Source organism: Pteropus medius, unplaced genomic scaffold (genome assembly GCF_902729225.1).
Source record: "Pteropus medius unplaced genomic scaffold, Ma_sr-lr_union100, whole genome shotgun sequence".
NCBI classification, from domain to species: domain Eukaryota; kingdom Metazoa; phylum Chordata; class Mammalia; order Chiroptera; family Pteropodidae; genus Pteropus; species Pteropus medius.
This window is the reverse complement of record NW_024356249.1, coordinates 14957485-14985454: the sequence shown is the minus strand read 5'-3', so window position 1 is coordinate 14985454 and position 27970 is coordinate 14957485. Positions and strand designations below refer to the sequence as shown.

Below are 27970 nucleotides of genomic sequence, written 5' to 3'. Positions count from 1 at the left end.
AGTGATAAGAATTGACTGAAAACCAAGAAAAGAGTAAAGCAAAGAATATGAACAGTCCCGAGGAATTTACTAGAATTATGAGAAGTTTAAACTCTGGTTAACATGTTGCAAAAATAAAAATTCCTCCCAAAAGGCAAAACTAATCCACAGTTAGAAGTCAAGACAATAGGTGCCTTGAAGAAGGAGAGTGGCATAGTACTGGGAGAGGCACAGGGTTTCTGGAATGCCAACATTATTCTATTTTTTACCTATGTTGTGTTCACGTTAGAGTCTTTGTGACAATTTATCAGGCTGTACACTTATGGATCACTTATCTGTGACACTTTAATATTTGATACTATTATATAATGTAAAAAATTATATTTTCTTCCTTAATGAAAATTTTATTTAAGAAATGCACTTATTCCTCATCAGTTGCATGGGCTAATCACATCTTACTGAGAATGTATTAAACTGGCTTGCTTTTCTCCTAACATTTATGTGAGATCAATAGTACAGAATGCATGGCAATTTTGATTAAGGACAAATAGGAATGAAAAACTGTGTTCAAAGGTCCAAAAGAAATAAACTTATAATTGAAATCTTGAAACATAATGATTTTTGAGTTGAAAATGGCTTGTAACAACTTCTTAGAGTGGTAAATGATGTCAGAGCAGCCGAAGAAAAAGACATTTTAAGAAATTAACAAATCTATACACAAGGCAAAACGTTATTCAACATTTTTCACAGCTCAGTCTAATAAGGTAAGAGTTGCATTGAAAGGCCAGATTTTAACATTCAAAAAGATGAATTAAAGCCAAGGGCTAACCAATAGCTCTTCTAGCTACTCCAAACCTCTGCTGGAGTCCGGTTGATTCAATCAAGGCATTACGACTGGGGAGTTATACTTTAGGTACAAGGGACTAAGCTCTAGCAGACCATTCCTCCGACTGATAAACGCTAAACAAAATACAAAGAAAAACTAACTACATGAGGGCTTCAGAGAACGAAGAATAGCAGGCAGCTTGGGGAAAAGCGTCAAAACTTAGAAGAAATAATTAGCACAGCAGGTGAGTTTCTCTTTCTTTCGGCATCACCCTGAGGATGGGCTGTATAGTGCGAAGGGAAAAAAGAATTGCAACAAGTTCTCTGACTTTCTGATTGAAGGAAACAGGAATGGAACCCAGGACAACCACAGCCTCCAGGGAAGGCCAAGAAAAAAAGCAGATTCGGAAAAAGTGAAGCCACATTTCTGTATAAACTCTGTTCTGAGTCTCTGTATGACCCCGGAACTGAATGCATGCAGGCCAGCTACCAACAGCCCAGAAAAATAAAAAGGAGCTGAACTTTTATGTGAGCTACCTCCCAACTCAGGTGAGACAGAATTTTCAGTTTGTCGAGCCAATTTAACTGCCTGCTAAATCCAAAAACAAACAAACAAAAAAAGCAACGCTTTTCAGAGAAATTTAACAATCCAGAATCTCCACAGCACAACTATTCACATCACCCAGGACACGATCCAAAATCATTCAATTTAAGAAAACTATAACCTGACCCATTTTCAAGGAAAAAGATAATCAATAAAGTTCAACACCAAGTTCACCTAGAATTTTTGAAATATGAGGCAGAGACTGTAAAGCAGCTTTTATAGCCATGTTCCATGTGATAAAGTATACTAAAAATAAATGAAAAGATAGGAAGTCTCAGCAGAGAAAGAGAAAAAAAAAAAAGAGAGAGAACCAAATAAAAATTTTAGAACTAACAATACCTGAAATTGAAAACTTCACTGAACTGACTAAAGGAAGTTATTAAGTCTTCAGGTCAACGACGCCAGAGGGAAATGAATGAAAATCATTGAAAATGGTGAGCATCTGAACAACTTATTATCACTTTTTTTATATATATATACATGCCTTTCAGCCTTTAGACATCTACAGTACAAAATGTTAGAATGACAGGGACCATTAAGATTATATACAACAATCATCTTATGTTACAGGTGAAGCATCTAAAGCTCAGAAAGGAAGTGAGTGCCCTGCTCAGGCCGTAAAGCAAGTTGATGTCTGCAGTAAATCCTGGCATTTGTACTCTCCTCATGCTACTTTCCTTAAGCCCTCAGCACCAATTCCAGACACACTGCAGATCCAGCACTGAAGCAGCCACCCTTTACAGCCCTTAACTTTTTAATGCCTCAGTTTCCTAATCGGTAAAATGGGCTTAATTATGGTATCTACCTGATAGGGCTCTCATAAATATGTAAAAATTAAAATATATAAAGTAATTTAAATGCTGCCTGGCACATAGTAGATGCCGTATAATATTATGCAACTATGATAATGCCTATTGCCTGAATTTTCTAAAGCCTATTACATTTCCCTGCTGACATAGTCCAGGAGGAAAAACAAAAAATCAAAACTGAATAGTATATGAAAGAAAAGAAGATCACAGACAGTTTCATTTATTCATGCCCCATAACTACTGTCCCATTTTAGTGAAAGAACACCTGAATGCGACTTTAAATGAAAAAGACAAGAGCCACTGAATCACACCTTTGGACTCATCGCCAGAGGCAGACAGCCATTAGCAATAGAAATAAATAATGCAGGTTGAGTATGATGACTTAAGATAAATACTGAATTAAAAAAGTTTAACTTTGGCAAAGAAAATGAAATTTAAATAATACAGTATTTCAGTAGTCAGTCACTAATCACAGTGAAAAATACATTTCCTCAGGAAAAGCTGTCACTTAACTAAGCATTAGTGACTAATACCTAATAAAATTTTCTGTATTTCTGACTTTTCAAATCTCTTAATCACAGTATAATAAGAATGCCCCGATATGAATTGACCTAGAAAGCAGAAAAAACTGAAAACAAAGCCAATGTTATCTTACATGTCATGAATACTCTTACTAAAACATGCTTAATGAGAGGCAAATGCAATTGTAACTAAGCGTAAAGGCAGTTTTATAAGCATATTCCCCATTAGACAAGAAAACAGAATATGTAAAATACGAGTGTCAGTAAGTACTTGAGGAAAGGGCTGGCATTTCACTTTACAACAGATTTCTTAGATATTGAAAACCAGATCATTCATAAGATCACTCTGCAGTTCTATTTAAAGCCACAGAGTTGTTGCAGATGCTCTTGGTCTACTTACCATTTCTTCGACATAAGGATAAAGCATGTCACCAAAGTATTCTGTAGCTTCAATTGGAAGCTGTGCTGGCAAATTGTCAATGGAACACATCAGAATCCCAGAGCCTTCAACACTAGGAGAAGCAATATGCTTTATTTGGGAGTACAAAATGTTACTTGAAATTCCAGCTTTTCCAGATGTCTACTTCATTACATTTGATTCGTAATCATTTGTAATTTTGTACCAAAGTATATGAAAAATAAACAAGAGTCTTCAAATAAAACTTTCTCTTCTTCAGCAACCCACCTCCCATTTAAATATATTATATATGGATTTAAGTGTACATATTTGCCTGTGGGTTTTCTACTAAATTTTTAAATATGTTTTAGGATACCTCTGGAATTTTCATAGTCTTGGTAAAGATGTAAAATATTGAGTATTTTAAGACTAGTACATAAAGGTAAGTAAATGATGTATTTTTATGTGTTTCTTACCACCTAACAACTTTAGCAAACTCACCTGTCATGAATAATATGCTGGTCTGCATCATACATGCAAAAGGGACGCTCTATTGTTGTACACTCGGTCATAAACTCGATAGACCCTCCTGTGTCAGCTGAAATGTCACATATTGCCACAAGTCTGAAAACAACATCAGCACTTAGATCAGAGCATGTAACTCTAAAGTCTCCAACAAGATGAAAAATGAATAAAAATGAAAGGTGCTTGGAACAATTTTCAAGGTAAATGCCTAGGCTGTCAGCTCCTTTTCCCACAGCTCACTGTGTTCTTCTGGGGTGCACAGCATCTCCCTACCATGAGTTTCAGCCTTCACAAGGAAGGAGGGGGGAAGGGAGGAAAGGAAAAGAAAGAAAAGTAGAAAATCCCTTCTCTAGAGATATCACTGACAACAGCCTAAACTTAATCTACTTAGCCAACTCTATCCTGCTTAGTACTACATAACTTTAGATGTTATTACATAGAAATCACTAGAATTATGAATGAAAGTCTTAGCCCAGCATTTGAAATCCTTTGAGGTTGACCACAATCTCCCTGCCTAACCTTCAATTACCACTTGTCCATATAAACCCTATACTGGAGTTAGAGTGTCCCACTCGTTGTGTCAGCTGTGTTTTGGTCACTCCATATTTATCAAGCAGCAATCCTGTCCCTTGAAACTGTCATTCTCTTCACTCCTCCCTCTTAAGGCTCTGCTTTCCCACTTTCTTCTAAGCTCTTGCGATATAAATTGCTCCTAGCATTCCCTTGGCATTGACTTGATGCCAGCTACATGCCTGAAGGCAGCAACCATACAGTTACTCTCCTCTATCTTTACTCAGCAGAAGGCTAGATAGACCAGGTGTTCCACAAATATTTATTGGTTAATTGGGCATTTAATAATTTGAATACATGTGTCAGGAAATGTACTGGGTACTTGTAACCGAGATAAGTCGGGCCCCTCTCCGTAAGATGATAAGTGCAAGTAGGAGGGGGGAAATCATACACACTGAAAAATAAATAATCATGAACTTCAGAAAAAGAAACCGAGAAACAGACTAGAAAGAGATGGTAATGGGGAGAAAAGGACTTCACTGAGGAGGTTACTTCTGAGCTGCATGCGGAGTCACAGAAGTTAAGAGTTTCAAGAGGATGGGAAGGTTAACTGTCAAATGCTCTCAAGAGGTCAAGTAAGGTAAGGCAGACTAGTCATTAACAGTCAAGCCCTGTGATTTGTGGATCCCCTATGTGTGATACCCTAATAGTGGGCCCTGCTAAAAACTGCCATCATTGCTGAAGTCAACTCCTTACTTGTGTGGCAATGCAGGGCAGCCTTCCACACCGACAACTGAAGACTTGACTGGAGCCAGGAGGCTTTGAGCATCTTGGCGGGTTAGTAGACGAGGGGTGTTTTGCTCCCAGTAGATTCCATTAATAAAACAAGTTGTATAGGGTGCAATCTGTAAAGCAAGTTCCAAGTTCAACAAACAAGGAAATAGTATATTTCAATGCAGTGTGCTGAAAGAGAGCTATCAGTAAAGTCCATGAGGAATAATTTAATGTTACTTCAAATTGATTTTGTTATTTGCCAGGTCAGTGGCCATCTTCTGGGTCAAAAACAATAAACGGCCACCCAGATTTCAGTGTAATATTCCCAATGATAAATATTTAAATATAAATATATTAATATTTTTGCTCTTTAGTATATTGCATAGCCAAGAAAAAAATAAGGACAGAGAATCAGGTGACCTAGCACTCTATTTACAGCTCAGCCACCAGTAGAGTATGATCTAAATCAGGCTACCTCAACTTCTCTGGGATCTGTTTTCCTTACCTGCCATATGGGGATCATATGTACCCCATTCACCAAAGGAATGCTGTGAAGATTAAATCAGATAACATCTGTAAGCTCCATGGAAAATGTGCTGCATACATGCATACATGGTAACTAGGTCATTATAAGTTTTAATGCAGCCAATCACCAATACTTCTGTGATTGGAAAAAGAGAAGGGATGAAAATCTACTAGATTCAAATTTTTTCAGTTTGAGACTGGTTTCGTAATTTTTCTTTCTCAGGCATCTCAAGAATTCACAAGCTACAGGTAAGAATCCTTTTCTATAACATGCTTTACATGCTATAACACTAAGTTTCATGCTAGAATCTAAAAATGCTATGTTGTTCAAACATATTCAAAATTACTTAAAACATTCCTTCTCATCACAAATGCATGCATTTTTTGCTTTGTTTATTTTTTGTTGGTTTATTTTGAGGAGGACTGTTGAATGACCAAAAACTATAAAACACACAAACATATTGTTCTTATAAGATGAGGCTAGTGTGTCCCCATTAGAAGGATTTTAATTTTTTTGTACAGTGGGGATGGGTCTGTGCTTATATAGTTATATTATTTTGCCCTGGGCCCCTATAATCAATGGTATGCATTTTAAGACATCTGGCTGAGGGTATAATTGCAATTCGTGGCCATAGAAGTAATAAACCTATGTCGAGATCAAATCTCATAGACATTGTGCTTTGCCAACAGTAATAACTAGTCCAGGATAAATACAGAAAAGTCATCCACAGGAAATGTTTTAGAGCTATTAGGCACATGCTGACCTAAAGTAGAAACAGAGACAGTGAAGCAAAGAGCATAGCCACAGAAACCACCAAAACCACTCAGCAAAGGCCACTCCAAACATCAATAAAAGCCAACAGTTCCTAAGGCCAACTCATCATACCCAAGGGACTCACAACAAGTCAATATGAAAACCAATGTACACGTTTGGAATTTCTCTCCTTGAAAACAGCCTGGCTATTATGTATCATGAGCAACCAACTCAAAAGCCAAGTACGATACTCACATCGGTATTAAAACGAGTTATGTAGCGCTCAGGATATTTGTCATATTCTACGGGATCATATGTACCATCTGTTTTCCTGACAAGATGATGATGGCGACTTAACACTGTTCCATACACTTTTCTCAGGTCTTGCAGAGGAGAAAGAAATTAATAAAGTGGGTGACAAATGATAAAGATTTATGGCGATAAAATATTATAACACGGAAATTGCTTTAAAAAAAAAAAAACAGCAAAAAACACCTATGGTCACACCCTCCTTCCCTTCTTACCACCAGTTTTAGAAACTTCTTTTAATTCATGTGGTTCCACATATTCACAGGGTAGTTCATTGAAGACTTCTTGGGCTCCCTGTAAATGACACATGAGTAAAAATCTAAAAATCAACAGGAAAAGAGCCAACATGGATTCCTGCAATGATTCTAATCCATTTCCCCACAGTTATACAGCTCCACCTGTCCTGCCCTGCAACATGGAAGTACAGACGAGTTTCTTGCCCACAGCCTGCAACCAGTTTTTATTCTAGTCCAAACACCATGCATTGGAAGGGGCTTTATTTTTTTTACTTAAGTTACTCAGCATAGAAACAATAGTATTTAGAACTGAGAGTACAATAAAATATTTACTTTTTGCTCCATTACAGAAATTATTTCAAATGGGGAAACCATATTCCTCCAAAAGAAATCAGATGCCTACTTTATAGCATAATACAAATAGTGATGTCCTATTTGTAAAATATTTTCATTGAAGAGAGATCTACTTTATAATCACAAGCTTCTCTGGCAGGGGGAGAGGGGTTTCGTTACAAGTGCATTCTTAAAACCACCCCAGAAGGAAGAAAGTATGAATTCCAGTCTTGAATTAAGCTTCTTAACATCTGATTGGCAAAATTCCAAATTCTCTTGAAAAATTTACATCCCAGGGTAACTTCTCAACTTTTGGACATCTCAGCAATAGAGTTCAAACAGATCACCTGAAGAACAGATCTTTACATCATTAACAATGAGTTGTCCATCTAAAAATAATAATAATAATAATAATAAAAGACATTCAAAGCCTCTCACAGCTTGGAATCAACTAAAAGCAAGGAACATAAATTTGGACCATGACTGCTCTTTACGATGGGAAAAGTATATAAATAAGAAAAGTACCAAAAAGAGAATGCCCATTCATTGAAAAGCAGGGCTCTGAAATGCCCACAAAACGCCCACATCCTTTGGGTTATTTTCAGAGTTTCAGATCGCTTTACAGAGAGAAAGATGGGGTTTACCTTTGATACATTGCCAGTCCCTGTAAACACAAATGTTAAGGGCCCTATTGACTTGGGCATCAAACCCAGAGATATTTCATAGCCAGCATCACGGACAGCTTGCACAGCCTGACTGCTGTTCCTATAGTTATGAGCCATGCCAATGTGCTGAAAGCAAGCACACAATTCAAGTTAGTTTACCACCTGAGACATTTTTCTTTTCTTAAAGTGTGATATATATTTTCAAAAAAATAAACAATAAATATCTCACCATAAAAGGTGTATGATGTCCCAAAGCAAGGAGCCTTAAACCCATTCCATGTAAAATGTTGATCATCCCTGTTACAGAATCAGACCAATAGAAAGATCATTAGTTGGGAGGAGTTGAAGCTGATCTCTCTGCCCATCTCCAACCTACACGGTGCTCTGTAAAAGCACAGACCACAGCATCTCAGATATAGACCCAGTGGCCACCTTATCCCCTCAACTTTCTGCCATCAGAAGCACTAAGCCAGCTGCATCCCCATCTAACCCTTCGACTTTCAATCCTGCTAAAATGAAAGAAGGTGGCCCTCTTCTTCTCCAAGGGTAATCTCCACCTCTTCTCCAGGATCCCATCCCTCTCTGCCTCTCTAAGGAATGTACTACTGAATTATTCCTTTCACTATCCCTCTCTATAGGCTTATTTTTATCAACACTTAAACATGCTTCCATTCCTTCCATATCAAGAAAGAAAATGAACAAAAATAAAGTCACCATTGACCCTGTGACCCCCGTCAGCAATTTTAGTGACCTATAAAGCTCAGTGGACTCTTTTCAGATCTTGACTTACTTTTCAGAGGTATTAGGCAACGTAGAGCCTCTCTTCCCTCAGCATCCCTAACTTAAAATTTTCCATTCTACGTTTCTATAGAAACCTCTTCCCATGCCCATTCCTTTTATATTAGTGTCCTCTGTCCTTTCCTTATATATTAATCAGCCTCAGGATTCTGTCCTGTGCTCTATTCTCTCCAATCTCTACATTTTTTTCCTTAGCTAATCTCATCCAGTCCTAAATTTCAACTACTCTCTGTATGCAGATGACCCTAAATCTGTGTCGCTAGCACAGATATTTTATTTCAAGACCCTTATGAGTTTCCCAATTTGGATGTCCTTCAAATAATGAAAACTCAGCATGCCTGGAGCAAAGACCTCAGCATCTACTCGCTCCTTTTTAGGAACAGAACTTCCCTCTTCAGATCCCTATCAAATTTTCTTTGCTTTTCTTCTGAAGTCAACTTTTAGAGGAATGATTTATGTGCAATAAAATGCATCAGTTTAAAGTGTATGGCTTGATAACTGTTAACAAGAGTACATAACCACATTACCACCAACAGAATCAAGATGCAGAATATTTCCATCACCCCAGTCAATTCTCTCCAACCCTTGGTCCCATACAACTAGTGAACTTATTTCAGTTTGTATAGATGTATTTTATTCTACAGTTTCATGTAAGTGAAATTATAAACATATACTTTTTTGTGTGTCTACTTTCACTCACCATAATGTTTTTTGAGATTCATACATATTTTGTGTGTATCTGTTTCTTTTTATTGCTGACGAGTTTTCCATTTTGTGGATATACCACAATTTATATTTCCATCCCTCTGCTGATGGACATTTGAATTGTTTCTAGGTATTATGAATGGTACTATTAGTAAGTCTCGACAAAATATAATTCATTTCTCTTGATAAATGTCTAAGAGTAGAATTTATTTTGTACACTGATCTTCAAATTTTTTATTTCTTGAGTTGGATTTGGTACTTTGTATCTTTCAAGGATTTGTGTCTATTTTATCTATGTTGTCAAATTTATTGGCCTTTTCATAATATTCCTTTATCCTTTTAATGTCTGTAAGATATATAGTAATGGTCTCTCTTGGATTCCCAATCTTGGTAATTAGTGTCTTCTCTCTTTTTAATCAATCTAACTGTAGGTTTATCAATTTTATTAATTTTTTAAAAAAAGAACTAGTCTTTGAGTTTGTTGATTTTCTCTTATTTTATTTTTTTCTACAACTTTTTTATTTTTCTTTTTTAGCGTTTTATTTTTTTTATTTTTTCCCCCTCCCCTCTAGTAACCACTAGTCCATTGTCCACGTCCATGGGTCTCTGTTTGTATGTCCTGCTCATTTGCTGCTTTTAGGTTTATATCCCACATATAAGTGATATCGTGATTTTCAACTTTTTCTGTCTGGCTTATTTCACTTAGCATGATTATCTCAAGGTCCATCCATGTTGATGCAAATGGCAGTATCTCATCCCTTCTTATGGCTGAGTAATATTCCATTGTATATATGTACCACAGCTTCTTTAGCCAATCATCTATCGTAGGACACTTGGGTTGCTTCCACGTCCTGGCCACTGTGCTATGAACATTGGCATGCAAATATCTTTTTGGATATGGGTTTTCAAGTCTTTGGGGCGAATGAGATTTCTGGATCATATGGTAGATCAATTCTCAGTTTTCTGAGGAACTTTCATACTGTTTTCCATAGTGGCTGTACCAATTTGCAGGCCCACCAGCAGTGTATGACTGTTCCTATTTCTCCACATCCTCTCTAACATTTGTTATTACTTGTCCTATTGATTATAGCCACTCTAACAGGTAAGCAACGCCTCCAATAAGGGCCTAATGTCCAAAATATACAAAGAACTCATACTACTCAATAACAACAACAACAACAACAACAAAATCCAATGAAAAAATGGGCAGAGGACCTGAACAGACACTTCTCCCTAGAAGACATACAAATGGCCAATAAATACATAAAAAGATGCTCAAGATCACTAGCTATTAGGGAAATGCAAATCAAAACCACGAGATATCATCCCTCTTATTTTATTATCTCCTTCCTTCTATTTGCTTCTGCTTAATATTATCTTCATTTTCTATCTTCTTAAGATGGAGGTTTAGATCATTAATTTAGAACTTTCTTTTTTTCTAATAAAAGCATTGATACTATAAATTTCCTTCTAAGCACCGCTTTATCTGTATTCCACACATTTTGTTCTGTATTTTAACTTTTCATTCAGTTCAAAATATTTTCTAATTTTTCCTTTGATTTCTTCTTGGCTCATGAGCTATTCAAATTACATTATCTTCCAAATATTTGGAAATTTTCTAGATATCTTTCTATTATAATTTCAAAGTCAATTTTATTATAGTCATAGCACACACTCTATGGTTTCAAACCTTTTAAATGTATTAAGAATTGTTTTGTGACCCAGCCCATGGACCATCTAGATGAATGTTCCATATGACTTGAAAGGAACATGTATTCCACAGTTGGGTGCAGAGCTCAATAACTGTCAATTATGTCAACGTAGATGACAGTGTTTTAGTGTCCCTACAAACTTCTGTCTACTTGTTCTGACAGTTAAAGACCTTCAGATCATTTAATCTGATAAAGAGTTATAACATATGGTGGTGTCTCTCAACTACAGAAGGTTCAAAGTACTAACTGGGAAAAAAATCAAGTGGAGTTTTTCCCCAAACTCCAGCTCTTATCCTTTCTAGATTGTTCCACTGTTGCTTCCTGCCCCTGTGTTTTTCCTTTTTTTTACTTTCTTCTATTTCCCAGTTTCTCATCATCAAACTAACCTCCCCTTCCAGTCTTCTGAACAGAAGTACCTAAAAAGTCAGAGTCCATCCGTAGTTGTTATTCTTCTCCTTGCTCTTTGTCTTTTTAATTTTTGTTATAAATATATTTTAATGATTTATCTTCTTATTCCAGTTCCCCAATATGCATCACCCTTAGTCACACCCTAATGTTTATTTTTGTTGGTGGAAGTGAACGCTCCTATCTCCTTGCCACAGTAAAAAGAAAACACACAATTACTCCACAGGGAAATTTAGAAAGTGGGTGATATAAAAACCCTGGAACACCTACCTGCCACACCAGCCCACTGTCCAAACGCCACTACCCGAATTCCTCTATGATCCACCATTTTTTCATAATCAATAAGTCGGATTTCCTGAAGAAGAATAAATAGCAAAAACTCAACATGCCTGGAGCAAAGCATGAGTAAAGCACGTGTATGAGCAAGTCAGTATTTCACATTTTTTCCCTCCTATAAAATATATTTTGACTTGCCAATATAAGTTAGCATCAGGTACACCATGAAATATTTTGAAAACGCCAAGTCACAAGCCAAAGATAGGTTTGTGATTAGAGATGAAAGAACAGTACCAGCAGGGTGCTAAATGTTTCTTCAGGGTCGTCAATCAAATAATAAAGGCATGATTTCCTTTAAATTTTAACCTGGCACCATCTACAAATACATCTACAGCCCCACCCATCTTCACATCCTTCCTTCTAAGTCTTGAAGAAAGCAAGTCCCTCCTGAGACTGAGCCTTATGAGGCCCTTAGATCCAGCTTTTTCTCGGGTCTCCGAGACCACTCTTTCTCAGTTTTTTCTCTCCCCTGCATTACTCTTTACACTGCCCCCACCTCTCGGCCATTCTAAATTCACCCAGGTCTCTTCTACCTTAAAAATAACACTCCCTCTCAAGCCCATACACACAAATCTATCTCATTCTCAATCTCTCTCTTTCTCTGTCTCTCTTAATCTCTCTGTCTCTCTTCCTCTCTCTCTTTTCCTTTTTTCTTTCTCTATCCTTTCACAAGTATGCTTCATTTAAAAAGTAGCCCTTGCTGCCTGTTTTTCACTTCCTCGCTTTCACTAAAACCAGTCTTCCTCTTTCTTTGGGAATCTTCCCTCTCTCAAGAATGTCTTATGATGAAAAGCTATGACACATAATTATGGAATGTTTTAAACGGTCATTTTAGTTCCTTGAAGATCAAGTGATTTTACCATGTGCTTGTTTAAGAATGTTTAATATTCATCCAACTCTAAGTAATTGGTTACAAACTGTTGTCAAAAACAGCCCTGCTGGATCTGTTTTTATTAATTTTCTTGTAATGAACAAATGTTCGTATAACAAAAAAAAAAGATTTCTAAAGTACTTTTTAAGTAGTTTATCTGCTTAAGGTGAAACATTCTTCTAATAATATTATTTCCATTAATTATTTTTTGTATTTGTTCTTCAGAAATACTGCAAATTAACTACAGCTCAGTGCTAGCATATTCGAAATTAGGAGGAATGTATTCTATATGTTTATATAAAATACTTTTTCCTCCATTGCTTTTACTGCTTGTGAACTTTCCTATCCTCTGTCTATTCTCAGATTCAGTTTCGAATGCTCTAATATCTTTACTCCAGGACTTGGACTTTAGACTTTTCTATCTACACTCACTCCCTACACTCACCTACTCTCAAGACTTTAAATACCATCAAGTCTCTGAAAAAATGTATATCAGGAGGAACTGGCCTCCTGAGCTACAAATTCATATCCAATGGCCCACTCAATATTTCCCCTTAAGTGTCTAATGGACAAATTAAACTCAACAGGCCCTAAACTCAACTCTCGACCTTCCCATCCAAGCCTGCTCCTCCTGCAGTGGTGACATCGTGTCAATCTATGACAACTCCTTTCGTTGCTCAGACCAAAATCTTGGAGTCATCTCTGGCTTCTCTTTCTCTCATATTCCACATTCATTTTATCAGTGATTCCTGTAAGATGACCTCTAAAATGCATCCAAGGTTTGTCCATGTACCACAAACTCCACTTCCACCATGCTCGTGCAAGCCACCATCATGTGTAGCCTAGCGCCTACACTAGTTTAGACTTACAATCTTATCGGTTTTGTCCTCCTCCTTACACTTCCAGCTTTTATCCACACAGCAGGCAGAATAAGCATTTTAGAACATGATTTACTCTCACCCTCTATTCGAAAAGACTCGTGGGCCTACTATTTTCTCTGCTTAGAAGACTTCCCAGATAGATAAGGTTGATGTTTCATCTCCTTCAAATTTTTGCTCAGTGCCAACTTCGCAATGAGGATCACCCTGCTCATCCCATTTAAGCTAGCATTTTCACCTCCCCCAGAGCCCAGCATCCTTTACTCCTTCTGTATCATATTTATTCCATTATACATATCGCCAAATGACACATGAGCTGTTTTATTTATCACCTGTCTCCTCACACTGGAATGTAAGCTCTGTGAAGACAGAAACAGTCTATTACTGCAGCGAACAGTGTCAGACACCTTGTAAGCAGTCAGTAAATATTTGTTGAATGAATATTCTGTATTTTAAATAACCGATAGTTTTTCCATAGTATTTATATCTCAAAAATCCTTTTCTTTTCTTTTATCAATGTTAATAAATGTAGAAATAGTCTCCACTCCAGTTCTGATACTACAGACCATGTAACTTCAGTCAAGTCACTTTACCTCTCTGGACTCCATGTAAACAGTTAAAGTGATACACTATATGATCCCAAAGGTTCTTCTCAGCTCTAAAATTCTACTTGATAATATCTGACTAATTGGCCTTATAAATGGTAACCATTTGAGAGGAACACTTCTTTCCATTTCAGAATACAAAGTGAATAAAACATGTTTGATTCCTCTAATTACAAAGCTGCACAGCAGAGGAGCCTCAAGAGCCTCAGAATTATTCAAACCCTAACTCGTAGATCACTTTCCCTATTGAGGTGAATAATGTGATGTATTTCCTTAATGCTGAAAGAAAATGAAAACTACACTTACAATTAAAAGTAAAAATATAATATGTTTCTATGTTAGCATTTATGAATATTGGTCACTAATTACCTGTCTTAGAATCTCATCCAATAAGCCCATATTGGCCTCCTGGGCCTTTATTGTGTGGGAGAAGAATGCATAAGTCTTCTTGGACATTAATTTATCCTCTGGGGGTCTTTTAACTCCCAAAATTAGACAGGCTTCAGAAATATCCTCCTGAAGAATGCCACCAGCTTTGACATATTCCTGGGAATATAATTTATGTTACAAGTTATTCCCTTAATTTGTCATATTTATATATTTCTTAACTAAAAAAGTATAGCAATTAAAGGCACAAACTTTTGAAGGAATAAAATCTGTATGAATTAGAACAATAGTAGAACAACTACTATTTTTACTCATTGGCTAAAGATGTTTGACTTTTATAGCAAAAAAAAATTATATTTGGCACATACTCCTATTTAAGAACAGTTAATAGTTTGATCATAAAAGTTGTGATCACTAGCACATGTGATTTAAATATATTTGTAAAATGTTCATTTTGTACCAACAATGCATGGAAACATTAAAGGCTAACTAGTAATTTATTACTCAGGTGCATTTTTTAAAAAAAACATATGTCTGCAATATTTACTTTTTCTTTGCTTAATTAGTATTCATTACTGACCTACTCCATACAGTGGACTGTGCTAGAGATGAGATGATAGGATAAAAAAAAAAGCCAGATAAGATCCTTCCAGTAAAGGAGCTCACAAAATACAGTTAAAAGGAGTCAGAAGCACAGTAAATGAGGCTGAATTCGGAAGAACATTATGATCAGCAGAATCGAAGTGGTATATTAGTTTAATGGATATTGAGGTAATTCCCAGATGAAATGATAAAGGAAATGTGAACATTTAAATTAATCTGAAAGGCTGGGTAGGATTGGAGAGGTAGAGATAGGAAATACAAGGTGATAATATCGATAAAAGGCATTAAAGAAACATATACAAATATGGAGGCAGGAAAATGAAGATGTTTAGGGCATTATAGGTAAATCAAATTGGAATAGTAGACTGAATATTATTATGGTAGATTATGAGCTTTATTGGGTAAAAAATAAAAATGATCATTAAATAATGATTTATTAATAAATTACTATATGTTTTGCTAAGCTCTTCACATGAATTATCTTTTAAAACTCCCATGAGGTAGGTAGTGTTATTATCCCCATTTTGTCAATGGAAAACCTGAGGCTTACGCACTTAGCTGAGATCATATAGCTAGTACACAAAGGCAACAGACAGTCATTTCATATTTTTAAATAAAGGGGTAGCATGAACCAAGCATAATTAAGAGTATCGAAGATGGTAGTTGAATAAAATGAAGATAAATCTAGTTAGGAATCTGCTCCAAAGGAAAGTAAAGATGGATAGAAGAGATGGTAAAAGAATAAACATGGTTCATACCTGGTTTCTTTGAAAACAGTCTATTTGCCCATTTATAGTAGACTGTTTAAATAAATCACAAAAAAATCATGAGGTAATTACAGTGGAGTAATTACTACATGATCATTAAATAGAATAAAGCAGCTCTCTATGAACTGACATGGAGTGATTTCCAGGACATGCTGTTGACTAAACAAAGCAGGGTAAAAGAGTAGGTAGTGTACATAGTATATATAGAATCTTCTGCATAAGACGAAGGAGGAAATAAAACACACACACATACACACATGCTTATTACTGCAAAAAGAAACAGAGGAATGATAGATCAGAAACTAATGAAAGTAGTAACCTATGGGGTGGGTGTAGGGGTTTAAGATGAGAGCAGGACCTCTCTGCATTACACATTTTTTATATAGTTTTAATCTTTCAAACTCATAAATGTTTAACTTATTTGAAAAATAAAATTAAATCAAAAAGATTTAAGAGCAAACATTAAAACAGAAACAAGAATAAATAAATCCAACTGGATATAATATTGACCATGTAACCGCACAGAAAAAAATAACTCAAATAACTTTTAAACCCAGCACTTTGAATATTCTTTCTGACATGGAATGATTTCCAGGACATATTGTTGACTAAACAAAGCAAGGGAAAAAAGTATGTAGCATACATATTATATATAGTATTCCTTCTGTATAATGTATATATAGTATACCTTATATAAAGTATACCTTCTGAGATGTATACTAAAGGGAAAAAAAAATCTTCAAAGAAATATTAAACTCCATTTAATAGGATTTTTTATTGAAGTATGATTGACATACAACATTATATTAGTTTCAGACGTATAAGAAAATGATTTGATATTTGTATATATTGCAAAATGATCACCACAATAAGTCTAGTTATCATCCTTCACCACACACACCCATAGTTACAAAATTTTTCTTGTAATGAGAACTTTTAAGGTCTACTCTCTTAGCATTAACAGGTTTATTGTTAATTGTAATATTAGCATTGTGATTCCAAAATTATTTTATGTATGTTACAGAGTATAACAAAAATGTGCATTAATGTTATAAGGAATTCAAATTTTTACTGCTGGAGAAAACAGATGCAAATATAAAATTTTAAAGGTAAGAAAAACCTGCAGTGCTAAATTTTAATTGGAAATATCAGTATTAATTCATTAATCAATATATATGTATGTGTGTTTGTGTCCATATTCCTTAGCTCTGTCCACTAAAAGGGCTAAGAGCAACAATATTTCAGTAACAATCAACACACCTAACACTGGATACCAGATCTAGGTTTCTATAAAGTAAAAGAAATCAGGGTTCCCTGATGAGATGGCTAATTCCAGGTGTGGGGCAGAAAAAGCACAAAGTGAAAATTTGTTGTTGCAGGTAACAAGAAAGCTCAAAGATAAAAGGATTCATGCCCAAAGAGATAGTAGCCCCATTAAAGGGACTCTTGCTATCTCAGATTTGGAATAATTAGAATATTAAAAGGAAAAATGGTTAATGGAATAGCATACATTAGATGAAAAAAGCTCACGCACCCATATGATACTCAAAAGAGCAAGAGACAAGGGGAAAACTAAGGGAAATCTCTTTTCTACAGAAGAATGTCAGGAAATAAACTTAAAAGAGTGATAAAATCAGAAAATAATCACTTTACAAACTTCCATATAAAAATTGATTCTGGTAAAGATTAGTAATGGATGCTAACATCATTAGTTAAAAGGTTGTTGAGCAACAGGAGATTCACAGGTCTCAAAGTATCATCTTACAGATGACTCAGAAATTACAAAGAGAGAAAGGTATTTTGCAATGCAGACATCTGGTGTTAACCACCTCAGTCAAGTGATCACGCATTCCTAACTACATAGCAACCTATTTTTTGTGTGTGTCTTTAAAGTGATACAAGGGAAAGAACATACATCACTTATGGAATATTTATGTCAAAAGTATATAAACTGAATCTAATCATGAGGTAAAAATCAGGCTAATTATACCCAGAAGTGGAACTTCTACAAGTCAACTGGCCTGGACGCTTCAAAAAAACCAATGTCATTGAAACAAACAAAAATTGAAATGGGATGCTGTTTTAGATTTAAAGAACTAAAGAGATATAACGATAAATGGAAAAAACCTTAATTAAGCTTCAGTTAAAATAAAAGATCATAAAAGACATTTCAGACAGTGAGGAATTTGAAATGGGCTATGTGAGATGATATTATGGAATTATTAATTTCTTACGTGTGAAAATGATATGACAGTTATATAGGAAAATGACACTGAAATGCATACTGAAGCATTTAGTAATAAAGTGTCATGATGTCTCCAACATATTTTCAAATGGCTCAGGGAAGAAAAAGCATATCATATCTATAAAATGAAAATGAGCCAAACCTATAAGATTATTATGAACAGTAAACTAACGATAAATGTAAAAGGCTGCACACAGTGGCTGTCAAGGCAAACTCGCATGAATAAACTCTGTTCAGTGAAGCATTTTCTGGAGGCAAGTCTTACAAGTCAAAAGACAAGTAGTGGCCTTGTCTCCTCCATCCCAGAAAGAGGGTCGCAACACAAAGGAGAGAACGACCGAAGGATATCCTCTCTTCTAAAAGCAATCCCTCTATCGCTCTGCTGGAGAAAGCAAGGACTGTGTGAAAATAATACTTATTGGTTGAATTCTGGACTCAGTTAAGGATTCTAACCAAAGTAAAAGAATATCGCCGTGTGCTTATTTCAAGGACTCCAGTAAACATTTTATTTTCACTCAGATGCTCCTTCATTTCCATATCCAGGGCCATTTCATTCCCACATATTTAAAAAATTGGAAATATTCACCTTATCATGAATGGCCCGCCGATTGGAAGGCTGTATTAAGACCTTGTATCCCAGGTTGGTGATCCCCTTGATGTGCCTGGGGGCCAGAGGGGCCCTCCTCTCCCAAGCGTTCACGTCCTCCCGCCTCAGGGCCATCACAGGCTGTTGGTGAAGCCCCCTGGAGAGGCCGAGCCCCAGCCTGCACAGCTCGGTCCTACGTACTCGCAGCATCTTGAAACCTGGTGACTGGAAAGAAATCATAACAGCGCGGGACAAGAGAAGGCAGGAGGGCTAACAGATCAGTTCTGGTCGCCTAAGAAATCTGCTGTAAAATCCAGCCAACTCAGATAATAAATAATACATACCAGATGGTGAAAAGATGGTAGGTGAGAAGACCTGGATGACACAAAGTGTTTCTTTACCTAAACAAACCCAAATTTCCACAAACAAGGTTATTTATCCCCCCTCAAAAAAAAACCAAACATACCAAGCAACTTATGAGACCCATATCCACTAAGCCAAAATAGCTTTTTTTAAATATATGTTTTATCAAACAACTATTCAACACAAAAGTTTTAAGCAAGTTAACCTGCAATGAAAATACAGGGAGATAATTTATGCCAATTCCAAGAGCATAAAGTTTGGAATCCTTTACTCATGTACAAGATTCTTGATAATCTAGTTACAGCCTCTTTCAGGTTTTATCCCTGACGATTACCTCATCTACTCAGAGTATGTTTTGCAGCCTGTCGTAGGCCAGTGAACTGCTCTTTACTGGTCAGTGATGAGATATGTACATAAATATGAAGGTAGCACTTACAGACCTTTATATCACATGATCATTTTTCTAGTAACTCGCTGTTATTGAATTTTATAAAATTATTGGTCCTGGTAGATTGGAAATTTAAGAAAACAAAACAAACTAACATGTTCCTTCACTACAGGTGTTAGACGTTTAAGAAGCACGGCCCTCACCCCAGCGTCACCCTCACTGATCTTTTTGTTGCTCCAATTTGGTCAACAAAATTGCCACTCCCGTTTTCAGGATTTCCTCTCCATCCACATCGTCCTATTATATTAAACTCGGACCTGTCTCCGCCAGCTTTCTAACTGCTATCCAGATTGCATAATTCTCCTCTTTTATTCAATCAAGAAATGTCTACAAAAGGCGTACTATGTGTCAGCACAGAATAAATTTTACATACATTTTTTTCAGCATAAATATCAAACAGCCATATGAGGGCTACATACGTTTGGTAGTCAAATGTCATTTCAGATGATGATTTGCTGGATTGTTTGGATGCTAAACCTTAGTTTTTTATGTTTAAAGTTGGCCTCAAAATATAGAGACTAAATGATTTCACACCTCCCAGAAATTTCTTACCAATCAGTGCTAGCACACACTTCTGTTAGGTCAGACGGCAACCTCTAAATCAGACCCACCACACAGATGAGGAACATTTGTCCAAACGGTGGCGCACACAAGTACATTTCCTGGGAACAAACAACTACTTGCCACTCGAGATAGAAAATTGATAGGACAACTCGCAACACAACAGACTAAAAGAACAAAGCAAACAGCAAGGAGTTCTGCTAAGAAGACTTTAGGAAGGAGAGGGGCAGGAAGAGAAAGCGCTGCACACAGCCAGCGAAGGCACTGATGGCTGAAAGCTCAGGCTTTTACTCGGGCCAAAATATCGATGATCAACATTTCAGTAAAAGACTGGTATGCATTCTATCTAATTTTTGGTTTATTTACATAGTTTTGTTTTTAAGAGACTATATTAGGTCCAACCCAACTCCAAGCCCATAGCATTTATTCTCCCCCAAGCCAAAGGAAGAACTGCAGCATCCCATAGAACTTACAGAATCCCTATGTTCTGGAATAAAACTGGTTCCAAAGACAAGTGATTCTTTCGAACACACAGAAAGCCCAGAAATGGTCCCATCCTCCCAGCAGGGGCCATATTTCACATACCATAGGTGACCAAAGGACCCCATATCCTCTATTCTTTGTAGGAATTCTTGGTGCTGAGATGAGGAAATCCGTTCAGATAATACAGTCTCTCCCCTGGGCCCAACTTGATTTGTCATCACAGCTTCCCCTCCCTCAGGGATCATTCCTCCTCCTCCCACCTCCTATGTCTGGGTTGGGGGCCACGGTGTAGGAGGAGAGACACAGACACATGGACACATGTAATGCACATACATATTTGCAAAGGCAGACTGTTTATGGAGACTAGGAAAAGAAAGCAGCAGGGAGTAACCCTGGAGTTAATTTGGGACGCTGCTTTTGCTTTCACTTTTTGAAGAGAATTCTTAAATCATAATTCGTGAAGCTTAGTTTTTAAGCAAATGTAACAATAGTTACTGTTGATTTGACATAATATGCCAAGTCCTACGCTGAGCACTTTACAGACATTATTTCATTTTCTCTTTGCAAAAATCTTATTAAGATGATGCTATTATTTTCCCCATTTTACAGGTGAAGAAAATGAACTAGACTGGGTAGAGCTGTTGCATTTAAGCAGAAGCAGAAATTTTCTTGATGGAGTTATCGTTTGCCCATTGATTAGGAGAGGTGTTTTGATTTAATTTTTAAAAATATGGGGGAGGAGCATTGCTTAAGGTGTGCATAGCATGATGTTAGGTACTTGTAAAGAAGTAGCAACCCAGTCTCTGCTCCTTTTCATGGGATCCAACAGGAGCAGACTGGGACAGTTTTTTCTACTTAAATGGCCCCAATAAAAATGTGATGGTAATTTATCAATTGCTGATTATAACTGAATATTAGCATCAGAATGAGCCTGAGAGAAGATAATTTAAAATCTGATAATACAAATGAAGATAATGAGCCCCATAGAAATAAGGGATTTTCCATGATTCATAGAAAATCATTTTCCAAGCCTCTATGAATTAATCATAATAAAAAAACAGTCAGCTGTTCTGGTTGGCATAACTTTCAAATGTAGTTGGATCAGGTTACATTTATTTGCTATTGTTCAGGTAGTACTTATGCCGTAAAACAATGGATTTGATTTGTGTTGGTTTTCATGACTAAGGCGGATTTACAGAGCTGAAGTCTACATGGTGCTTTGTAGTCTCCCATTAAATATTTAAAAATCCTTCAGATCTCTTTATTCCTTTCCATAGCATCAACCTAACCAGAAAACTTTTTAAACTTACAAATCACCTACCTAAACCAGAACAATGTATAAGCAAATACAAGAACCTAAGTACAAAAAAGACTAGGCTCGACCCCTCCTAATTTCTGTTGTTTCCATAGGAACGTGTATAAAGGATTACAAATTCATTATTGAAGAAATTAATGACAAATTTTCCATTTCTAGCCCGCATAGTCAGAGATGTGCTCTTTGTCCTTACATTTTAGAACTTTAAAATAATGCCACTAGAATATAACTCAGTAACTAAAACTAAAACTATCAAGTCACATGCGGAGATTTCTCAATGCCGTTATTTGTATTAACCAGGCATATGTCTGGATTAAATACTGAGAGACTGAGAATGCAGTAGCCTTGAGTTGAACAAAATAAGGTAATGGATGAGAAATGGAAACGATTTATACCTACTCTTCTGGGTCATTAAAAAAAAATGCAAATATATTTTAAAAACCATGGTTTCCTAGGAAGCTCTGGTACTGTAAATAAGGGCAGACAGCTCCATGGCCATGAGTCTTGGCCCACACTACATATTTGGTATCCAGCCCATAATAATCCTGGAGAGGTCCAAAAGAGTTCCAAATTAGTAGAACACCTGGTGATAGTCTAGAACTAATCCAAATACTTCCCGACCCCAAGGCTAGAACTAGGCTTGGGCACGCACTAACGCCATCCTCAACCTTGCACTTCCTGTTGCCTAGGTTCATCCTACCCCCACCACAGTCCAGCCTGGTAAAGCAGAGCAGAACTTTATTCTTTGATAAGAGAATGGAGAAGGGTGAGCTCATACTCTAATGGCACCTTCTCCCCTGTTGGAAGGAGCCTTCTGTACTTGTAGGCAGTGGTGTGAAGTGATTAAATTCTTTTTATTTCCTTTTTTTGGATTCTTGTTTTTTCAATTAAAGTTAACATTCAACATTATTTTATATTAGTTACAGGTGTACAGCATAGTGGTTAGACATTTATATAATTTACAAAGTGATCCCTCAGTTAGTCTAGTACCCACCAGGCACTAAACATATTTATTATAATATTATTGACTATATTCCCTATGCTGTACATCCTCATGACTGTTTCGTAACTATCAATTTGTACTTCTTAACCCTTTCCTTTTGTACCCATCCCTCCAACCCCCTCCCATCTGGCAACCATCAGTTTGTTCTCTGTATCAATAAATTTGTTTGTTTTGTTGGCTCATTTATTTTGTTCTTTAGATTCACATATAAGTGAGATCATATGGCATTTGTCTTTCTCTGTCTAATTTCACTCAGCATAATACCCTCTAGGCCCATCCATGCTGTCACAAATGGTAAGATTTTATTTTTTTATGGCTGAGTAATATTCCATTTAATGCTTCCACATTAAAGAGGTCTGGCTGACCTCTTACAGTCAGCCAGAAGTAAAAAAAACAAACAAGTGGACTTGGAGAAGAGGGACTCTGTTAGTATTATCTGATTTGGTCTAAGAATGTTCATATATTCTCAAGCCCATCAGCTACTCAGAGTCATCCAAAGATATAAGATCCGTGACTCTACTGGTCTCTAGCCCACTAATTTTGTTTCTCTGAGATGGAGTGCAAAATTAGTTCTGAACTGGAGGCTAATCCAAAATGCTTATGTGCTTATTTGTCTATCTCTTTGCTAAACTGTAAGAACTCTGAGGGAATGAATTGTCTTATTCATGTTTGTGAATGATGAACATAGGAAAACTCAAATGTTTTGAGAAAGAATAAATGAATGAATGAGCAACTTTAAATGAATATCATAAAGACCTATGCAGCAGAGAAAACAAAATAGACACACCAATGAGAACAGGGACTCGATCTCCTTTCTCTGCCGCTACAATGCCCCACAAAGATCTGTTCTTTGCCAAGATCACATAGACCAATGAGTGTTATGAAATGCAATATAATATGGTAGGAAAATCTAGACTTGGGAACTGAGATTAATAACTAGCTATAGAGTTCCTTCTCTTGACCTCAGTTTCCTCATCCAGACTGGAATATAATACTCAAGTCCTTTTCAGCTCTAATATTCTATTAAGCATATTAGTGTCTGGGCACTATGGAATACAAAATCATTAGAATTTTAGAATATAAACAGGCACTCTGACTCATGAAGATCCAGCTAAAGGATCCTAAACAGGGAAACAAAACACCAAAAACACTATAAGAGATGGCATTCACCTAGGTTACCTGTATGGACTACAGTAACCAGGAGCCCAGAGCTTGCAACAGGAGAATAACAAAAAAGGAACAATGGCTCCTCTCCTCCACAGATGGCCTGGGATCCTCAACATCACTTACTCTGTGCCTTTGGTGTATAACAAACTGTCTGTATTTCATCAGCAAAAGGGAGTCAGGGCTGTTGTGAAGTTTATTTGAACTGATATGCATAAAGCGCTAAGCGCTGCCTTGCCTGACGCAAACACTCAATAAATGCTAAGCAACGAAGAGGCTCCGAGCCTGCGCACTCCTCAAAGATGAGCACAGCCACAGCACTAATAGAAGACATTACCTTCCCTTCCTCTTTGTCACACTCACCTTAAGTTTTTCAAGGAAGAAAAAAGGGGCCACTAAGCTCTCTCTTCAACTTCGCCCTTAGGCATGGGTGTTTAAGATAAATAACTTACCATTTTAATACTAAATTTCATCAAATTTAAGACACATTTTTGACATTTTAGCATCTCTGAAATAAAGTTGTATCTTACAGTGATGTCACCTGAGATTTGATGAATATGGCAATAAAATTGTCAGTTATTTCCCAGCCAAAATGCAGTGTTGCTGTGCTTCCATGAATTTCAGGAATTTGGAAACTTGCCAGTTTGTACTGCTATTTCTATGACAAAATTATAAAGAACATTTGGAAAAATGAAAACTTTTTTGTTGAACAGACACTGCCTATACACCAAAGATCACTTCCAAAATCCTGAGCCAAGGTCTGTTAAAGCTTAAATAAAGGATTAGTTAGCCAGGGAGGAGATTTTCAATTCCAAACAATTCAGATTAAAGTTCTGATAATGCTGTCATCGATAACAAGTTAAAGTGATAACAAATACAAATTTCTAAAGAGTGGTAAAGTATCTAAGGAAAGCCTTTGTCCTAACTCACTTTGCAGACAGGTCACTTTGCAGACTGTTTACGTTGCCAGAAAGTCATAGAGCCCTGAGTTCACTAGTCTTTATGGAGAAAAAAGAGGGAGGGGAGTACAAGTGACAAAATACACACACACATACGTAGACATAAACATATCTACACAAAATGCTATCAGTGATTTTTTTTAAAAGTATGTGAAAGTCACTGCTTGGGTCAGCAATGGTTCACTCCTGTGTATAGCTACATCTTCTCCACAGTCCCTTAAAGGATGACCTACAGTATCGAAAAATGTTTATCTTTGTTCAGACTACTGAACTCCCTCTCTCCACGCCCCACCCCATTTCCACCCGCCTAAAATCAGTTTCTGAAAGCACATCTCTTCTAGAAGTCGTCAGGACAATTTAGCCCTGTTCAGTCAAGCAGAGTAGGCAACAAACTGCTTCCACCCGCGCCCACTCCTGGGGCAAGCTTTCACACTAGGCAGCAAGGGCCCTGCAGGGTCTCAGGAGTTCAGGCGACTCTGAGATCCGAGGTGCCCAACTTTCTCCCACCTCCTATGTCTGGTAGAGTGTGCACAAGGAACAGCAGCTTGCTGGGAGGATGGGAGCTTGGGGAAGCGGGGGTGGGGGCCGGGGGCGGTTCTCCATCTCAAAGAGAATGGCCAACCCGAGATGAACAGGGCGAGAAGTTTGTGATAAGAGTTTGGCTAAGCCGCCAGAGCTGGAAAGGTCAACCGGAAACCAAACCGCGCGGAAAGAAAGCGGCTGTGGAGTGGGAGGTGGGGAGGTGCACCCCCCGCAAATCTCCATCAACCACCCCCGCAGCCAGCCAATCTAAATAAGTACACAGTCTAAGAATAAGTAAGTGTTCGTTCTGCAGCTTCATCACCAATCCTTTACTCCTCAGCAACCGCACTCCCCACCCCCGCCCAAAAAAAGAAAAATCCATATTGCCATCTCTTCCTCTTCCTATTCAGAAATTGCGGAGCCGCACCACTCAGCTTGCTAGGAGGGGAGGCCTAGGAGAGTGGCATAAACGCTTGTCACCCTCTCTCTCTAGTTTGTCCCTACTCCGGCGGGGTCCGGCGCAGGGCGCGGGAGGTAGAGCGCGGCCTCGGCTCCGGGCCGAGTCCGAGCGCCGCCTGCAATCTGCACGCGCATCTCACAGGCTGAGCCCGCAGCCCTTCCGCTCAGCCCTCCCGGCATCCCTCCTCACCTCGTCCTCTCGGGGGCGCAGACCGGTCTCGCCGCCTCCCAGCTCCCGGGTCCGGACAGGGTAGGCCCCGAAGTCCCAACAGAATTGGGATGGAGCGGAGAGATGTTTGCTCAACTTCTGAGGACGGCAGGCCTCCTCCTCCCGCAGCCAATCAGCGGCCGCCCTGAGGGACAACCTTCTCCTCCGCCAATCGGCAGCGCGGCCAGCGGCTAGGTCATGCCAGGCCCCCGCTCCTCCCCTAAAATCTTTTCTGCCTTTTAGATCTCTTACCTGCGTACTTAGCTGGGGGCATCACGTTCTCCCAGGACATTATTGACCAAATTTGTAACTGTCCATAGCAGAGGACAGGCAAAGACGAAGGAAGAAAATAGGCCGGGTCTTACACGCTAAATAAATGTGTGTATCTCCTGGAAAAAGTTGTGAGCTCATGTATATCACGTTTGTTTAGCCATATGGACTTTTCAAAGCATTTTCACAGCTTCATAGCAAGCCTATGAAGGCAGATGACCGTTCTTACAGGTTTTGAGTCCAGCAAACCGAGACTGAAAAAATTAGTATATCCATATCCAATGAATATTAAGAATCCCTATGTATACGACAAGGTCCAATGTTCTTTAAAAGTCCTGACTAAATGGCTCTAGAGGACAGGGGAAAATGCATTTCATAAAAACTAGTTCAGCGCTAGAGGCTGAAGGAAGAACACCTGAAGCCCATCTGTGATCCTCCTGGGGAGTCAATGACCAGAGGGTAATCTTCTCTCCTGTTTTTATAACTTTCTCCAACACCTCCAGTTTTCTCATACCTGCCATGGATGTGTTAAACTATTAAATTCTCATGTTAATAATCTAGAGCCTAGAATATACTTATAAACTGTACTTGTATCACTAATTGCAGAGAAAATTAGAATCTTCTCTGGAAGTTGGAATTTCTCTCTATATGTTTAGCTTCACATATCCAAAACCAACATAGAAACACAATCCATGCTTTGTTATCTCTCTAAGGATTAAGAGCCTGGATCAGCACTTTTACTTTTTCCCCTCAAGCCATAAATCATGGGCAAGTTACTTAGTTTTCAAAAAAGCCTAAGTTCCCTTGTCTGTTAATAGGATAATAATAGGAACTATTTCAGAGGGTCATTATAAGAATAAAATGAAATGATATCCAAAGTGCTCTGCCAAATGCATGAAGAACTGGCAATTATTATTTATTTTTCTACAAATATCTCCTATTGTCTACTTACCTATAATTCTCAGTTACAAAACCACTTCTTTAAAACTAACCTATCCTTTAGGGTTCACCTCGAACACCACTTCATCAATAAAGCTTTCCCTGAATATTTCAACCAGCTATGATTCTCTCCCTTCTCTCTTATGTATTTGCCTCTCTTGTTTTACTTACCAAAGTCTTCTTCATATAATAGTCATTTGCATTCCTCTTATGTCTTTCCCTCACCTGTCATCACTACCTTAAAACCTTAACAAAAGCAAGTATATGTACTAAGCTTTGCTTTTCTTTCTTTCTTTCTTTTTTTTTTCTTCACTGCTTCTAGCACAATTCTATGCATGTGGCATGTAATAGGCCAGTCAGGGTCTCAGAAGGAAATAGATGGCACAATTCAACTGAGTAAATTAGAAGAAGACATGAAGAGAGTAATTGTGTGCAGGGATAAAGGAAGGCAATGAAAGACAGTGAGGCACCCTGGGACTAACAACAAGTGAGAACTACGTGTAGGCCTTGATGGGGCCAGGAAAGATCTGGTTCCCAGAACTCAGAAAGAAATCTAGCTGTGGTGTAGCTGAAACTATAGGGAGTGTCTCCGGACAGAGGTGTCTTTGGGCA

At 37.6% G+C, this 27970-nt stretch overlaps 1 protein-coding gene across 5 annotated transcripts in view; it reads right to left on the bottom strand.

Moving 5' to 3' along the window:
- Positions 1 to 26288, bottom strand: part of AASS (aminoadipate-semialdehyde synthase) — a 51313-nt gene extending 25025 nt beyond the window's left edge. For 2 of the 5 annotated variants that reach the window (XM_039860971.1, XM_039860975.1), the window contains exons 1-11: positions 26132 to 26288; positions 18665 to 18889; positions 14446 to 14622; positions 11657 to 11741; positions 7996 to 8063; positions 7746 to 7892; positions 6748 to 6826; positions 6479 to 6606; positions 4927 to 5075; positions 3637 to 3759; positions 3139 to 3250 (exon numbers count right to left, since the gene is read on the bottom strand). In XM_039860971.1, the coding sequence (XP_039716905.1) occupies positions 3139 to 3250; positions 3637 to 3759; positions 4927 to 5075; positions 6479 to 6606; positions 6748 to 6826; positions 7746 to 7892; positions 7996 to 8063; positions 11657 to 11741; positions 14446 to 14622; positions 18665 to 18874 (1278 nt within the window). In that variant the 5' untranslated portion in view covers positions 18875 to 18889; positions 26132 to 26288. Of the gene's footprint in view, positions 1 to 3138; positions 3251 to 3636; positions 3760 to 4926; positions 5076 to 6478; positions 6607 to 6747; positions 6827 to 7745; positions 7893 to 7995; positions 8064 to 11656; positions 11742 to 14445; positions 14623 to 18664; positions 18890 to 19008; positions 19066 to 26131 lie in introns of all 5 variants that reach the window. The other 3 variants (XM_039860972.1, XM_039860973.1, XM_039860974.1) reach the window with 3 other exon arrangements.
- Between the last annotated feature and the right edge of the window lie 1682 nt (positions 26289 to 27970).